This window comes from Dunckerocampus dactyliophorus, chromosome 15 (assembly GCF_027744805.1).
Source record: "Dunckerocampus dactyliophorus isolate RoL2022-P2 chromosome 15, RoL_Ddac_1.1, whole genome shotgun sequence".
Classification (NCBI taxonomy): Eukaryota; Metazoa; Chordata; class Actinopteri; order Syngnathiformes; family Syngnathidae; genus Dunckerocampus; species Dunckerocampus dactyliophorus.
Window position 1 is genome coordinate 7,121,537 of NC_072833.1, and position 18,075 is coordinate 7,139,611.

At 40.9% G+C, this 18,075-nt stretch overlaps 1 protein-coding gene across 6 annotated transcripts in view; it reads right to left on the minus strand.

The window, feature by feature from the left end:
* Positions 1 to 18,075, minus strand: part of ptprz1b (protein tyrosine phosphatase receptor type Z1b) — a 54,385-nt gene that overhangs the window by 35,810 nt on the left and 500 nt on the right. For 2 of the 6 annotated variants that reach the window (XM_054800441.1, XM_054800440.1), the window contains exons 2-3: positions 16,981 to 17,117; positions 13,882 to 13,936 (exon numbers count right to left, since the gene is read on the minus strand). Coding sequence is in view for 4 of the 6 variants with exons in the window: in XM_054800436.1 (XP_054656411.1) it covers positions 9,615 to 9,672 (58 nt within the window). In the remaining 2 variants the exon portion in view is untranslated. Of the gene's footprint in view, positions 1 to 9,614; positions 9,898 to 13,881; positions 13,937 to 16,980; positions 17,118 to 18,075 lie in introns of those variants that run through there. The other 4 variants (XM_054800436.1, XM_054800439.1, XM_054800438.1 and 1 more) reach the window with 2 other exon arrangements.

Below are 18,075 nucleotides of genomic sequence, written 5' to 3' on the forward strand. Positions count from 1 at the left end.
GTTTTAGCTTTTTAGCACCCCAACGCAATTCAATGTCAATTAACACATACCGAGTGGCATTCCTGCCATTGAACATTTGCTATAGGCGACAACTGCATAAGAAGACATGACTTCTGTGTATCACATAACACCTTTTCAGTCAGGGGTCACACAAACTAATCCAAGAGCAACATGTCCCAGGGGCCGACCTAAAACTTGAAGGCATTCAGCTGTGTTCGGTGTCAGTTGGTAAAAATGTGTGTCTTAGTCCGATTTCCCGAGTGGAATAATTGAAATTATATAGGCAAGACAAAGAAAGAAGAGCGATAATATAAAACTTGCTGCTTATTGAATATTTTAACTTCATAAAGTTTGTATTTAGGTGTTAATAAAAAAATGTATCATAAATCTAAACTGCAGGTTTAATTAGTGGTGACAACTCCCTGCTTTACAATGTTGGGCTTATCTCTTCAGACTTCTCATTTGTTACATATAGAAAATGAAATGGATGAAACATTTATTGACTTTTTGTCTTAAATCATCAGTGAATTTAACAATGTCAGACTATTTAAACTGGGTGAAATGAGTGAAAATTAAGCATCTTTGTGCATTGGAGATGAGAACTTTTAGTAGCCACTGTGGTCCAGAAAGACATTTACTGTCCCATCTCTTCATTTACCCCACAGTGTAGCCCAGCAACAGAAGAAGCCAGTTAATGAGATCAGGCTTTATGTTAAGTGGAAGACAGTGCAGGTTTAAACAAACCATGCATTGTTCGACAAGGCCATGGCAGCATTAAAAGCTGCAATTTAAAACCTAAGAAGACAAGCCTATCGCTGGGATCAGTGTGTGTGGGTGCATGGACGTGTGTGTGTGTAAAGAATTGAGCGTGAGAGTTTGGGGGCCCTGTGTGAGGTAGTAATACAGTGGAACAGCTGTACATGTGCACGCACGCACGCACACACACACACACACACACACACACACATAGTGTAATGCAAGACCCTGTTATGTCCAGACATATTACACATTCTCCTTCTGTCCTTTGGCTGCACAACAATATCATTAAACCAAAGCTTTTATATTGTAACTCTGCATAACTCGGCAAGTCCAACATGCTTACATAGAATAAGGTTTGTGTCAGTGTGCTGCAAGCTAAAAATATATTAGCATATCTAATGCGTGTGTAATTACTGGTTTTATATGTACCATCCACTTGCAAAGACCAAATCTTGCGCTTGTGCTTACTGTAATGGCCACTTGAGGTCATGAAAAATCAATAGCACACTATATTACCGAAAACAGAACTACAGAATTAATAACAGGCAGAAAGAAAATACTGCCACAGTGCATGATAAAATCCTTCAAATGCCTTTTCTCCAATATTTCATTTACTATTTGAAGAATCATGAGTGGTATTATTCATTTTCAACATTTTCGTCATGCTGCAAATGTAGAAAAAAACAGCCGCATTCAAATGCAAACATTGGCACACATTACCCTGCAAAGAAATATACATAGTACAACCAAAATGTTCACTCTTTTGTGTGCAGTGGTTCAGGAGGAACAGGGCTCACTTCCACAAACATTTTACATTGGTACCTCGGTTTTCATTATTAATTCGTTCCAAAATGTCAGACGAAAACCGAAACATTTGAAAAACAAGGTATTTTTCCCGTAGGAAACAATGTAAATCCAATTCATCCATTCCAGACATCCAAAAATATTAACAAAAATATTTTTTTATGGAGAATACACACAGAAAACAACGCAAAAATAATTGTAAATGATGAATGTATGGGTGTGCCAGTTACTAGTGGATTTTTGCCATTTGCGTGAATCTACTGTATTGCAATATTGCAAATCAAAAAGTAAACGTTTCCTTTTTTTGCATAATTAATTGTTACAGAATTTTTGAAAATGGGTCTCTGGGTGTTGCATTATCATGTATGAACTTGTCATTCAGTTGCTACATGATAATAAAGGACTGCTGTTCAACTAATTATCAAACAATGTCTGCCTTCAGGATTTTTTGGTATACAGCACAATTCATGATTCCACTTATCACAGCAAATCTTCCAGGTCATGAAGCAGCAAAACAGCGCCAGAACATCACACTGCCACCACCGTATTTTATTGTTAGTATGAAATGTTGCGTTACTTTTATGCCAGATGTAATGGGACACACACTTTCCAAAAAGTTAAACTTTTGTCTCATCAGACCACAGAGTATTTTCCCAAAGGTCTTGGGGCTCATCAAGATGTTTTCTGGCCAAATTGAGACAGGCGTAAATGTTCTTTTTGTTCAGCAGTGGTTTCCGCCTTAGAACCCGTTTTTGCCCAGTGTCTTTCTTATGGTGGAGTCATGAACACTGACATTAGGCAAGTGAGGCCTGCTGTTCTTTGGATGTTGTTGTGGGGTCTTTTGTGACCTCTTGGATGAGTCATTGCTGCGCTCTTGGGGTAATTTTGGTTGGCCAGCCACTCCTGGGAAGGTTCACCACTGTTCCATGTTTTCGCCATTTGAGGATAATGGCTCTCACTGTGGTCCCAAAGCTTTAGAAATGGCTTTATAACCTTTTCCACACTGGTAGATCTCAATTAATCTCAGTTAAGTTATGTTTTAACAGGGGGGCAATCACTTTGTCACACAGGGCCATGTAGGTTTGGATTTTTTTTCCTCCCTTAATAACAAAAAGCTTCATTTAAAAACTGCATCTTGTGTTCAGTTGTGTTGTCATTGACTAATATTTAAATTTATATAATATATATTTAATAATATTTAAATTTGTACGACGATCTGAAACATTTAAGTGTGACAGACGGGCAAAAAAATTAGGAAGGGGGCAAACACTTTTTCACACCACTGTAGCCTCAAAAAGGCAATATAAATGTAATTTGTCCACAAAGCACTTGCAATTACACTCGCTCACTTCCAGCTGGTGTTAAAGTCAAGGTGTAAAGAGATGAATGCGCCTCTTTCCTCTTCATTCTACCCCGCAGCTACGATATTTTTGATGCGTTGTGAGTGTGTAATGTTGCTATGCAGTCTGTTTGGCTGGTCTTAAAATCGCTGCTTCAGGCTAAAAAAGTCAAACCAGGCAAAGCGGGTCATCTCTTAAGGGATTGGTATTGCAACACTTCTATTTATGTAGCTGATGAGTTCAAAACACATCATAAAAGAGAATCTACGTGAATGATACATACTGTATGAACACTAGAGGAGGCCATGTGTGTATTTATTGCACACTCTGTGATGTCTGTGCACACAGGCGGAGTGTTCTGGTTCATTCACTGTGGACATATGAGTGCACATGTTCACCTCACTTGTGTGGCTCACTAATCTGCCTGCCTAGTCTGAGCAGTGAGATGAACCAATCCCATCTGCTTGGCACAAACTGAGAAAAAACTCAGTGTGTGTATGTGCGATTAGTAATCCTGCATCCGTTCAGTGGAGAGAGTCCTGCATCCTAATACAGCCTCCTTTGGCAATGAAAAACATTTTCTCTCGGATTTTATGCTGTCTGAAAGCAATGTTTGCTCCATTATGGAGAGCTGCATTTAAAGTCCAATAGTGGTTCATCTGTAGAAGATTAAAAAAAAAAAATACTGTATTAGACAATTATTTTGTGGCATTTATTAGTGGAAAATATATATTCATTGAAGAATCAAGTGAACATGTTCTCCATCAGCATTCAGCCTGAATGAGTGGAGTTTCCATGACAACATTAGGACAACGAAAAAGCCACCAATGGCGCGTGGAACACCCTGACTTCCTGTCAGCTTCCTGATCCGACTCTCTCCATCGCCATGGATACAAAACAACCTCACCTCCCTCGCTGTCTTTCAGCGCAGGGGTCACGCCCCCCAATTCCTCACTTGTTTGGCAGCCAGCAGACACACAGCTCACTATAACCACTAGTTTCTAGCCCCAACCCTTTTGCCACTGTCCCAAAAAACAAAACAGTGTACAAGGACAGTGTCCCTAATTCCACAAGCTTAGCCTGAACAGATATCAATTATCATTCTCTTGCATTACAAATCAATACGTGCCATTTGACTGCCATGAAACAAGTTTTTTATTTTGGTGAAACAAGTGTCCCATTTAGGTAAAGGTATCTATCTACTCGTGTCTGAAGGGCCACCACACACCACACGTACTGTGTTTAGAGTGGGGATTTATGATGACTGTGGATGGTAGACTTTCCCAAGTCCTCTCTTGTGGATTTATGTTAGCCTGTTTTAAGGTGGGTGTTGGGTTGGTTATAAAGTTGGAAGCCTTAATTGACTTTCGATTGGTCACAGTCCCCAGATGACCTTTCTCCTAGAGAGTGAAGCAATAGAGAACACAATTCAACTTTCATTCAACCGAGTGGTGTTACGTCCCACTTTTGAAGACTGAAATATTGTTGCCTTCTGTTGCCCACCAGGACACTTGCATAAGTAACAAAATGCAAACTAGAGAGACTTCTAAGGTGCGTTTTCCTCTCAACTTTCAATGATTCTCTGGAATTTAAATACTATTTTACATAGTAACCCTGAAATATTCAATTGATTTCAGACTGGATTACCACACCAAAGCAAGAGATATATTTTATTGTGCAAAACAACTTGCACAAGTACTAAAGAAGCGATAGTACCATTATTTTTATACTTCAAAATGAACTGGCTGGCTTGTAAAAGACAACTGGAGCTCTGTCTTTGCCACAATCGACATTATTGTGTGCACCAGCCGTTTTCAAAGTGTGGCACAATGATCCTCCCTTCAGAGAACATAATACGGTTGGGGCTTCCCCTACTCCTCAAAAAACAGATTTTCTGCAGCATGTTTTGTAGAGTTTCCAGCTGACTCCAGTCTCTGTTTACGCCTTCACAGGAGGAACTAAAAATCTATTCATTTTGTCTTACACCAATTTGGAGTTAACTTAGCAGGTGTGAACAAAAGAGGTTTTTCTTCAAGTTGCTGCACCTCCCCGGAAATCTTCTGGCACCTCCTGGGGGAGGCCTGCCCCACATTTGGGAAACTCCTGTCGTAGTATTATCAACTTCCCCATTTTCGCTAAGCAGTGTCAAACGACATCAGCGACATAACTCCTGTCTAATTACAGAACACAGTGACTTCCTGTTCAGCGCAAAGTAAGCTTCAAAACAAAAGTATGGCAGAAAGGAAACAGAAGAATGAAAATCAAAACAATCAATGGCTTGTTTCAGTTTCAAATTTGATTATGCCGACAACTGTTTTCATCAGCCTGTCTGAGGGGTGTCAAGATAATTTAGCCCTCTGTCAAGATAATGCGCCTTGCTCGTGCTTTGGCTTTTATTTTTTTACTACTGTTTGATTTCATTCTTGTATGTAGAGTTTATTACTGTGTTTTATGTCATTCACGTGTTCTGTGTACTGTGTGAGTGACATAGGAGTTTATTAAGGTATACTTTAGGTATAAGATTCAACTTACATAAAAACTCAACTTATATCACTGTCTGAGAACGGAACTCATACGTAGACCGAGGGCCACCTGTACTGAATGAGAAACCTAGTTATTCCTAATTCATTATTTGACCTGTCGTGGGAGGTCAGTCAATTCTCACCTCCTGCATCAGTAAGAGAAGCCGCTGAGAATCCCTTTGAGTGTGTTTCCTGCTTCTTATCCAAGCATCAAAAGACATGAGCAGCTGTCTGGCTTTAAAATAAAGTCACTATACATGGTAAGAGGAGACTGCTGCTAAGTGGATTAAAGGAAAACGTATGAATAAAATGTTTGGGATGGTGAGGCCAATCCAAAAATGGCAAATAGGGAAGAGAGCGGACAGAAGGAGGGAAGGTAAAGTACCACAGTAGAAAGTAGTTAATTATTGAATGTAACATCTGTGGTTTGTCTCAGTGCCAACGCGTTGGTTAGTGTAATATGCTAACCCACTTATGATGCTGAGAGTACATTAATGAGTGACAAATATGGTCTTACTTTGTCTTCCACTCTAAGGATTTAAACATCCATATAAGAAAATTATCAAAACCACTAAAAACCAGACAGTTAAGAAGGCTTTGGGAAATCTTTCTAACAAGATTTATTTCCCCTCACGGAAGGTTTTTATTCAGCTGGTTTACAGAGCTTGACTCTGTAAATGCAGGAGGGGGGTTGGTAAAGTTAGTGCAGCCATAATCTCGTTTTAAGCAGGGAGTTTGAAAGGTAGATGGGCAGAAAATTACAATCCTATCTCCAAATGATCTGTGACTAAAAAGTTGGCTTTTGATTTGAAAGGAAGAAATGTATTTATTTACGGTGTACTGTTAAGCAGTGCAATCAACAAATCTGTAATGGAATCAACAATCCAAAAGGTGACATCAACAGAAACCAACACCCAGATGGGATGGCAATTAATCAATACCGTAATCAATAATCTGGGTGAACTGTCAGTGGTGTATTGTGTCATCCTTACAAGACCGTAATTAGGCAGACGATTTTGAATGAGCATGACTTACCCATTGGAAGCAGACAGATTTCCTCCATACAATAATTTATGATCCAGACTGTGTCATCAGTTCTCTCTATATATTATTCATGCGTTGACTTAGTCAGGGCCAGTATTTTGAAGGCAATTACACCATCAGGCGTCCTATGATGCCACCAGATGCTGACATTGTCTCTCAGTCAGCTGCGTGACCAGATGGTATCTCAACATATGATCATTGGCCAGGACTCTTTATGTGGTGGCATGCTCTCTGAATATATTACAAGGGGTGTGGGATATTTACAGTGACATACTTGTTTTCATTTTATACAACCAGGAGATGCCATCTAACAACACACACTTGTACGAGTTGCTTCACACACACGCACGCACGCACGCAGTTGCTGGCACTGAGCCTTGTGAGCTGCTAAATGATCAATAGCATGCAGGCTGTTTTCGTGTGAGTCCATCTGACCAATTGTCACGCCCTAGCAGCCAATCAATAGCACAATGCAATACTTCACCAAACATGAGAAAAATGTATCATTCCCCTCACCTCTGTCTGTTTATACAGCTTTGCATAAACGCTGGCTTCACTACACATCTTAAAGTAAAGCCTGGAGATCTGTCAAATATCTGTCAATCAGCTACAGATATTGGTGCCATAAGAAATAAATAAAAAAAAACGTAGATAAAACTAAATTGAAATGGTTGAGAAATAGAATAATATTGGACGTTTAAATGCTATAATTACTGTAGCCCACAACAACCTTTTGATGGTACAGCATTAGATGCACTGAACCAGCAAAATATGCTTCTGCAGAGCACCACATGGAATGACAAGCGGCAGGTGTGATCACAACTGAGAGAACACGCAAATGCAAAGCATATGCCTCGGTGACAGACCTGTGCTTGTAAATCGGTGCCTGATATCAGGCCTAACCCGAGCCCATAAAGACTGCACAGTTACTGTGATAACGGGGGATTTATTGTTAACCACCAGGCTCACTCAAATATACAATCGTTTATTCACATTAAAGGCTTTGAATTCAGATCTCAGTGCACAAAGCGGTGTCCATAAAGGCATGGTTGCATAGAGCCTCGACCTCAACCCCATCAAACACTTTTGGAATAAACCAGCACAAATGGGGTAAGCCAGGCGCCTCTGGTCCAACATCAGTGACCTCTGATCTCACAAATGCCCTTATAGATGAATGGACAGAAGAAAACAAATAAAAACCCTGAAGGAGATACACACTGTTTAGAACTGCTAGGACAAATAAGGTCACAGTGAGAGCATGCAAATATCACACAATTGTGTGTGTATGTGTGTGTTTGTTGGATGTGTGATACAGTGAGTCAAACAAGAAACTGTTCTGAGTGCCGACTTGGCATACTGAGAGACAGATGGTTGGACAACACTGCAGTCATATCGCTGCAGGGAACGATGCCTCTCTAAAACTGCTCAAATTTGGAACGTGAACATTGAAGACAAAGTCAATTTCATCCTGTTGGTAGACATATGCATACATGCATATTTTCACCTGGTGAAAAGAATGAAATGTGAACTCCAATATTGGTTAATAAATCACAGCATAGCATAGCAGTCCCACAGATACTAGGTAATCAAAAAAGTAGACTATTTTTTTCACATGACTGCAAATGACATTTGTGGTGCCCCCTATGTGTGGCTATACAGTGGAGCCTCGGTTAGCATGTTTTTCATTTAAAGTAAAAAAATGTACGCCAAACTTTTGCCACTGTTTGTGTACATTCTCTGGTTAGCGTTCAATACGGCGTGCGCCTTGTCGTGTTGTTAATACACTGAGTGAGTCCAACTGTGTTCTTAATGTATTCTCGGAAACAAGAAGCGGGAGTCAGCTCTGTCGGGAGTCAGCTTATATGTTTTTATATGCATTTTGAATTGTTTTCTGCATGTAAAACTATCACCACTATAACTGTAAAACTATATAAAAAAAAAGTGTTTTGGCTTTCTGGAACAGATGAATTGAATTTACATCATCTCTTATGGGGAAAATGTATTGCGTTAGCGTCCCTTTCAGTTAGAGCAGGGGTCTCAAACTCGCGGCCCGCGGGCCATTTGCGGCCCACCAAATCATATCTTGCGGCCCACGACTGGACATCAAAGAGTAGTGTAACTGCAGCCCGCAACATCCGGGCAAGCTCAGTGTAACTTAAATACTTACAGGGGCAAGTAAACACCAACACTGAACTAACAGTGGTGTTATCACATGAATGTATTGTGAATTGTATCGTATCGTTAGGTACCCTGAGATTCCCAGCCCTACTCCCAATACTTGATGCGGCCCAGCCTCACCCAGACTCTACCTCCACTGGCCCCCAGTGAAATTGAGTTTGGGACCCCTGAGTTAGAGTCAGACCTTCTGGAATGGATTAATGACACTAACTAAGGTTCACCTGTATATAATTGTTCACATTGGATGTCAACGTAATGCTTTTACAGTCTGTCAAGAAGTGTTAACCTCACCTGCACTTTTTTCTTGGACAAATTTAAATACACTGAGCAATGGTGCTGCTATTATGCATTATTAACAACCCTTTGTGTGTAGTAATCTAAACAACCAATTAAAATCAAACTCACTCACCATTTTGGTTAACCAAATGTCATGACCAAAATGATGAAAAATGTATTTAAGTAGTTTAGTAGTAGTTTTCAAACAAAAAAATCTGTTTCTGTTCTGTTTGCTGACTAGTGGCCAGACTGCTTTACCTCTTGTCCCATTTCCAGATGAGTAGCACATTTAAAAAATGAGTGTAAAATATGACCAATGCATATGCTAACTGGAACGGAATGGTATGACTATGTAAATGACGTGAGTCATCTGCATCTGGTCGTTGCAGCACATCAGCTCATGCCTTGCACGCTAAAAGAAAAATGTTCATTAAAAATAGTTACTTGCTGGAAGTGAGTAAATCGTGCGCAGGCATGCAAATATGCACCACAGTGAAGTACAAGCAGACAGCATCTATCCACTCTTCAACATGTGTCTGTGAGCACGCTTAAACCAGCTAGGACCCAAATCCCGGCACATATTACAGCAAAATAATGGGAGTACTCGCTGTTGTCATGTTTTAAAGTTAGAAACAATTAGTTCATTCAAGAAAATGCACGGCAAAATACGCGCAATCTCGGATTTTCTTACCCATTTGGCTGAGGAGAAGAAGCCAGGAGAAGACTGCATGGACCCATACTGTCTCCATGGTCCCCAGTGTGAAGATGACACGAAAAGATACAGAATCTTGCTTTAAAAAGGGAGTGACAAGCGTGTCAAAAGCGTATGCGCAAGTGGGTAGGTAGGACGTGGCCGCCTGTAATCGATGTTCGTTGCGGCGCGGCTCTGGTTCGGCTGGGTTTGGTTACAGGAGCGCAGGCGGTCTGGATGGATGACTGTGGACGCGCACTTACGTATGGCAATCAGGGATGAAGTGAGCGCCACCCACCGCCTTTAATGAAATTGCATGTGGGGCGTCTGATGATCTTACGCCAGGGATTTCTCGAGTGTGTGCGTGAGCGCGCGTGCGTATGCGTGCGTGTGCACTTGACATCCAGTGTCTTTTATCTCACGAAGCACTGAGCTCCTGTTGCATGCATGGCTGTACTATAACAGAGCAATATAATGGACTCAAAAGACATATTAATGTAACAATATGCTTATTATTGTGGCTGTCGTTTACACGCATCATACAGATGGAATATTTTGGTAACCTAATTTAGCTTCACATTACGAGAAAATCTGCATTCACTTTCATCCATTCAACCGCTATACAAACATCGGCTTATGTGAAAATGTTAACAAAAGACTCACATGAAAACTTTAAGCCAATGAAGTACACTGACAGGCCAGAACATTAGGCCTATAATTACGTATTTTCCCATAAAATATTAACAACAGCTATTGTATAATTGTGTATTGTATTGTATAAATGGTATGTTTTGTTTTTCCAGTTTTATCATGCATGCAGGTGTCTTATTATTTTAGGTATCAAGTCAACAAAGTGGGAACCAAAAGCGGTCGAATTAAAGTGAACCAAAACGTGTCTTTCGAAAATAAACACCACTCTGACGGTGTCAAAAAAAAACCTGCCAATTACTATATAGTATCTCACAAAAGTGAGTACGCCCTTCACATCCGCACATAAGCTAGCATTTTTATTACAGTGTATCTCCTGATGGAGCAAAACAATAGAAATTAAACCTTAATATACTTTAGAATAGTCAGTGTACAACTTGTTTTGCTTATATTTTCAAGATTCAAGATTCAAGAGAGTTTTATTGTCATGTGCATGGTAAAACAGCAGGTATACTACGCAATGAAAATCTTATTCTGTTCATTCTCCCAAGAAAAGAAAGAAAACACAAGATTATATTGACTATCTAGCAAAAACAACCCAACCCACAGACATTATTGTTGAGTACAAAGATACATGTAATTATGTCTTGCCTACAATGGAGCATGGTGGTAGTTGCAACATTGCCTGAAACTTGGATATACAGTACTTCCGATTAGTCAGTGCACAGCTTCTACAGCAGTATAGATTTACTTGTCACAGAAAATGTCATTGTTTAATCCCAAGATAATTGCGTCTTGCATGAGTGCTGCCGGAACTGGGGAGCTACGGTTCACTGAGGGAAACTTGAATTCCAACATGTACCGTCACACTTTGAGGGAGATCAAGATCCTCTCCCTTGGGAAACTGGGCTGCATGGGAGTTCTTAAACATAAAAACAACGTCAAACACGCCTCCAAGTGCCTTGCTGCGATAATAAAAGGCTATCGTTTTTTTAACCAAATGTATCAACATGGTTGTCATGTTTTAAACTTACTTTGAAAGCCCCTGCCTCTGCCCCTGCTAAATGCTAAAGAAACAGATGAGGTTTCTTTGGAGGGCTGTTCATGAGAGGATGCATTTGAGAAACTCGGGAATCATGGAGATCCCACTGATCACAGTGTGTGTTGATGAATATTTTGTCCCAAGAGAAAGACACTGGTCCACTGAACCGGAGCAACACCTCACAGCGGAAAAGGACCCCAAAACTCTCCCACAGCGGAAATAAAGTGAGTGTTTGTGTTATTGTGAAAAGATTAGGCAAAAGTTTGGAAAACAACATTCCCCTGAAGTACCCAACTGCACAGCATCAAGTGTGTGTGCGTGTGTGTGTGTGTGTGTGTGTGTGTGCTGGGAAAAAAAGAAGATGTGAGGAGTGGCGTTCACATGCAACAGGCTTCAATGGGGGGCAAAGACACACTACAGTGGCACTTTTTAAATGTTTGTGTGTGTGAGAGAATGTGTGGGTCTCCCAAGAACAAGCTGCACTCGTTACTCCATGTGCATACATTAGCATTAATTAAGAGAGATAATCCTTTTTAATTCCTGCAGGAGAGCCTTGTCCCACTTGTTGGACCGGCATTTTTGTTCCAGTTTGTTACAATATCCTCTTTGCTCTTGTGCTTCCGGAATATAGCTGTAGATATACTGTAGCTGTAGACATATACAGTATAGAGTATATCAACTTAGGGGAAAAACTAAAAACCACATGTGCATCAATTACCTGGGCATATACAGTATTTAACAGCCAATACAAAATCTAAATCAACCGGGTTTTCACATCACACATGAATGAAACTAGCTGTTGTGTGTAATGACATTTAAACCCATGAATCAAGTATTGCAGGTTAGCCTATGATGTATTCCATGCATGTTGATGACTTGACTTGATGACAGTGGAGTTCCAACTTCCACTACACAGGACATTCCGATATGATTCAACGGCAATACAAATCAATCTTTCTATTGTCGCCAGTCTTCGGGGTTTGTGAGTATGTGTGTGTGTGTTGTTTCCATGGCAGTGGGTGACAGTGATATTGACTTCCAGTGGTGGCAACTGGAGGTCACTGTCGTGGCCAGTGCATGCCTGACGGATACTGGTCGATGTTTACCCTTCTGTGTATGTGTGCGTGTGTGTGAGAGAGAGGCCGTTAGCGGTCAATGTGCGCCATGTGCGATTTGTGTGTGTCTTGTATGATGAGTGTGCAGACTGTCTGGTATGTGCAAATGACTCAAGCTAAAGTGGTAGAGCCTAATATAATTGCACAGATGCCTATTTTGTAATCTATCAAAAGCTTGTTAGTTAGGAGAAGTTTAAGTCGAAGCACTTTGTTGATAGTCTCTCTGTTCATGTGAGTTCAAGACTGCGTTGCCAAATAAATGTCCCTTAAGGGACAATCACGCTCCATTTAATAATCAATTTGTTCCTCCTCTTGAAGAGTCATGATACCTTCAAGATATTTTATTTTCAGAGGACACAAAAAAGGAAACGAGAGGGCTCGCGTCATTTAACGTTTGCGTCAAGATACTTTAATGATAGTTGTCTGCATGTATCCGTGTGTGTGGGGGAGGGGGGGGTGGATGGGTGTCTAAACTGTATGTGTTTCAGGCCTCTGTCTGTCTGGGATTTGACATTTACCTTCCTGGAACATTAAAGGTTCTGCACCAGATCTTAAAGTCACATGACTCATCTCTCATGCTAAGTCATTTCATTATGTTGTTAGTTGCGCTGTTTGTCTCTATTTATATTGCAGGTATTTATATTGCATTAATCCAAATTATAGTAAAATTACATACTATATATTTGGTGTAGTTTCTGTTTTCCTTTAACTCGTGGTATCTGAAATGTTTTGTACAACATAAGGCACTACAGTGTCCATGTGCCGAGTATTAGAATGTAATGAAGAACAATACTCAGTAAATCATCAATGTAATAATGCAATAGCCTTCCCATCATACCAACATGTCGAGATGATGATTGCTGTCTAGTTTAGCATATCAACCTTACACATTACCACCATGATCTTACATTATATACAATGGAGATTCAATTCAATTACGGTACCAGATTTCAACACATAATTCAAGCAAAAGCATCCCACCACCCTATTTGTCACTGTCAGATTAGACCATGCATGCCAGTTGATGACAAAACAGGAAGAGCTCAAGATGTGTAAATTACATTCATCCTTCAATAAAATCTGACTTAATCCAGTGAATGAAAGTGTTGGCATGACAGTTTCAATCAGTGGTTGAGATGCAGTAGAATGAGAGAAGACAGTTGGAGACTTCATGGACAATAATGAGATTTTGCATGTTAAACCCATTAAGTGCACATCTCATGTAGGTAACTTTTTCACCCATTTTTTTCATGGACATCGAGACAAGTCTACGCAAATATATTGTTCAAAAATATATATAATATATTTGCAAGGAAAGAAATAGACAATCTGCATTGGTCATTGGTGTCCCAGTACTGTCCCATAATGCAGCGGTAATAGAACTATTCCGTAGCACAGTTTTTTGCACTCTGGCACTCCATATTTGAACACACTTGCTGATAAAAAACATTTTATTACTCACCGACAAGGATGTGTTGGATGGTCTGAAAGCATCTCTATTACCCGGAGGCCAAAACCTGCGAACACCAAATAATAACTGCAGTCCACATGAGGCCGTAAAGCAAAGATATATGATATTTGTTATGAAAACAAGACAGACTAAGTAAATGAACCACACACATAACATTGTGCACATACACTTGGTTTGCACATTTATCCACATGTGCTTTGTCGAACTCTTTGATAGGCCACTTTTAAAAAGGCAATGAACTAAAGCAGTGATTACTAACCACTGTGTCACAGCACATATGCTGTAAGGGATCATCAGTTTATCCAACTTATTTATTATAAATAATGTATCATTGTTCATCCATCTGCGCTAGCGACGTACAGTGACAGGAAGAACAATTAAATGCTCTACCACTAGATGGCAGAAGGTATACAATTAACTTGTGTGTTCTGTCATCCGTTACATTGCTTTGAACATCGCTCCCTAACTCTATTGCGTTCTCCAAACATTAATTAATTAATGATTGCTGTTTCGTGGTTGACTACGGCCTATAATTAACAAAAAACTATGCATACTTAAGAAAATTCATATATAGAGTTATTGTGCACAAATTGTGTGATTATTCACCTTCAACATAATTATATTAAATTTAATTATTACTATGAACTCTTAAAATGGAATAGTTCACATTGATTCACGACTGAGGGAAGCATGGAACGCGAGATCCATCCATCCATCCATCTTCTATGCCGCTTATCCTCACTAGGGTAGTGGGTATGCTGGAGCCTATCCCAGCTGACTTCAGGCGAGAGGCGGGGTACACCCTGGACTGGTCGCCAGCCAATCACAGGGCACATATAGACAAACATTAACCATTGACACCCACATTCATACCTATGGACAATTTAGAGTCGCCAGTTAACCTAACATGCATGTTTTTGGAATGTGGGAGGAAACCAGAGTACGCACGGGGAGAACATGCAAACTCCACACAGAGATGCCCAACGGAGATTCGAATCCAGATGTTCCCGATCTCCTGACTGTGCAGCCAACATGCTAACCACTAGGCCACCGTGCGGCGGAATGTGAGATCGGCAGGCGAATTGGTGAGGCGTCTGCAGTGACAGCTCTGCATCGGTTTGTTGTGGTGAAGAGGCAAAGCTCTCAATTTACCGGTCCATTGACGTTCCTACCCTCACCTATGGTCATGAGCTTTGGGTAGTGACCGAAAGGACCGCGGGTACAAGAGGCCGAAATGACTTTTCTCCGTATGGTGGATGGGCTCTCTTAAGAGAGATAAGGTGAGAAGGACTGTCCTCCGGGAGAAACTCTGAGTAGAACCGCTTCTCCTCCGCATTGAGAGGAGCCAGAGGAGGAGGCTCGCAGATCTGGTCATGATGCCTCCCTGGGGAGGTGTTCAGGGCACGTCCGACCGGTAGTAGGCCTCGGGGAAGACCCAGGACACGTCTCTCAACCGGCCTGGGAACACCTCAGGATCCGCCAGGAGAAGCTGGACGAGGTTGCTGGGGAGGAAGGAAGTCTGGGCTTCCCTGCTTAAGCTGTTGCCCCCGCGACCTGACCTCAGATAAGTGGTAGAAGATGGATGGATGACTGTTGTAGTTATAATTTATTACTATTATAATTTAGTCCCTTATTTACAGGACTTTTGCTTGGTGGAAAGGGCATTTATGTTATATTTCAGATATTTTTGTATTTATTTGCAATTTGTTAACCATGCACATTGGGTGAAGCATTAGGTGACAAATTAAAGACAATGTAAACATCAATGCCATTCAATTTATTTTGTAAGCATACAGTATGTAAATCTCCGATGGATGAAAATCTGGCCTCGGGTGCTATTCGTGCCTGGCCGGCCCTGGCTTGGCTCAATAAAGGCTTGGGAACGCTGAACTAAAGGATGCAGTCCAGTGTCATCACAGGGGAAGAAAGCTAATTTTGTGGAAACATTTAAATGCTTTCACGAGCCGAAAAATCAACCCTCTGGATAACCTGCCTCTGTTTTGAAAGAGAGGTAGAATATGATGTGTACTGGTTTGGAAAGCGATTCAGCGAATCAAATAAAAGCATTTTTCAGCAACTGCTAGGGTCGTCAAATCAAACACCCTGAAGAAAAGAAAACTAAAGCCTTGCTCCGTGCACATTCTGATCATTATGAGGCAAGGTACACCTCAGCTGGAGGACAGAAAAAAGCAGCCATTTGCTGTGGTTATAGGTCACAGCAAATTATGTGCATTTATATGAACACGAAAGCCTGGCCAGACATGCACAATTACTCGGTTCATCACCGGTGTACCTTGTTCTAGAGCAGATCATCGCTAGTGGAAACCAGAGTGGCTCGTTGAGACATTTAGCAGTCAGAATGAGGAGGTGATCTCCATATTGATCCCTTCTTCTCAACTAGCACATACTGCATACTTTCAGGCTCTCACTAATGCTGTGCACATTCTACCTGCAGGTACAGCCACTAGCCTAGGCTGGTGAGCATCCTCGGAGCCCTTTCCTGGGGAAAATGGGATTATCTGGCTTTTCTTTGTAGCGTCTACGCCATTTCTCAAAAGGCAATTGGTAAAATGATTTGTCCGACACCACAATGACTCTGCATTATGTAACTGCAGGAGGGGGGCGGGATGGAGCATTCTGTATTAAGTAGGTCATGAGATTACAGAGAATAAAATCTGTCTTGTGGCCTCTTCTGTTTCCTTCCACATTTGTAAAATGCAGTGGCTATGAAGCTTTTTATTGAATATGAAACACATATTTGTGCATTTTATCTACAGATATATATTATAGTGCTGGTTTAGCTCTGAAAACAATTTTCCTTTGCAGCAATTTTGTTTGATGGCGCTCTCATGCAGCAGGTTTTTAGACATCACCCGCACGTCTCTCCATCGTCACAAAAACTACCGCTGAGCATTTTTTACACTGGCTACTGCACCGCTGTGTGTTTTTAAAAGCTTCTGGAAACTGCGCTTAAATCTTTGCAGACACTTTAGTCACAATGAACAAACTTGAAGTGGGAGACTAAATATGTGACATCAATAGTGAATTAGGTTTGTCTGTATACATACAAATCAGGCGACAAACACTTACTTTCTCAAAAGGACTGTGAGCACCACGTCTCTGCAGAGGATTGCCTGTTTTCTATTCCCCCTCGGTCCACATGAGCACACAAACAGAGATGGATTGCTGCTGGGCACCATGGCAACCTCTGGGGCTTTTCTTCATTACTGTGGTTGAGAGAGAAGAGGGAAGGAAAAAAGAAGGAGAGAGTTAATCAACACCGTGCATTAATTATGCCTTTACTCATTGCAAAGCTGTATACTCTCTCACACACGCTATTGTGCATCCAAATAGCTGAGTGACAAAAACAGGCTACATGGGAAATTACTTGCTCACGGCCCGTTCTTAAGAGCTACATTATGGGAAGGATGCTCTGTGAGTATTACAGTATTACAGGTATGAGTACAAACAGTGGAAATGGGGATTTGCTGCAGGTTTGCTTCCTGAGTGATGGCATTGGGCAAGGCAGGCAAGCAACTCCTTTCTTTCTGGCATCACTCCCTAATAAATGTCAATATGTTATGACTGCGCTTGGGGTGGGCGATACTGCAAATGCTGGTATACTATCCTTGATATCGATGTGATCGATATTTGGAACCTCCCCACCCTCATAAATACTGTACATCTATGCTATGTCTATGTGGCAATCATATAGAATACAAATTGATTTTAAAAGTTGTTATATCTAGCCATCCCCACGTCGTCTATGTATCTATCTTTCTGACAGGCCCTGACACCTGTTGTACTTTTTCAGCCAATTTCAGTTTCATGTGTCAATATACAGTATTTGACAGCTATTTTAACCATTCTGTAGCATACTGACATTGCAAATATCATGTCATTCATCATTTGACACAAAGAATTATAGTAAAGCCTCGATGCACTGTATCATGCCAGGGTGCGCACGGCCAACTTATTAGCAAACAACGCCATCTTCTGTTACCTTGGAGCAGCAGCGAAGCCCTCGACACCGAAAACTGGTGATTAATTTCTACCTACTTGAAATAAAATGAAGACAACACACTCTTGTACGTTTTGTTGAGTTATTTTCACAATCTTATTTGAATACACCTTCCCACTAGCATTCCTTTACTCACGTAACATGGTACTGGCGTTTGACGTCAT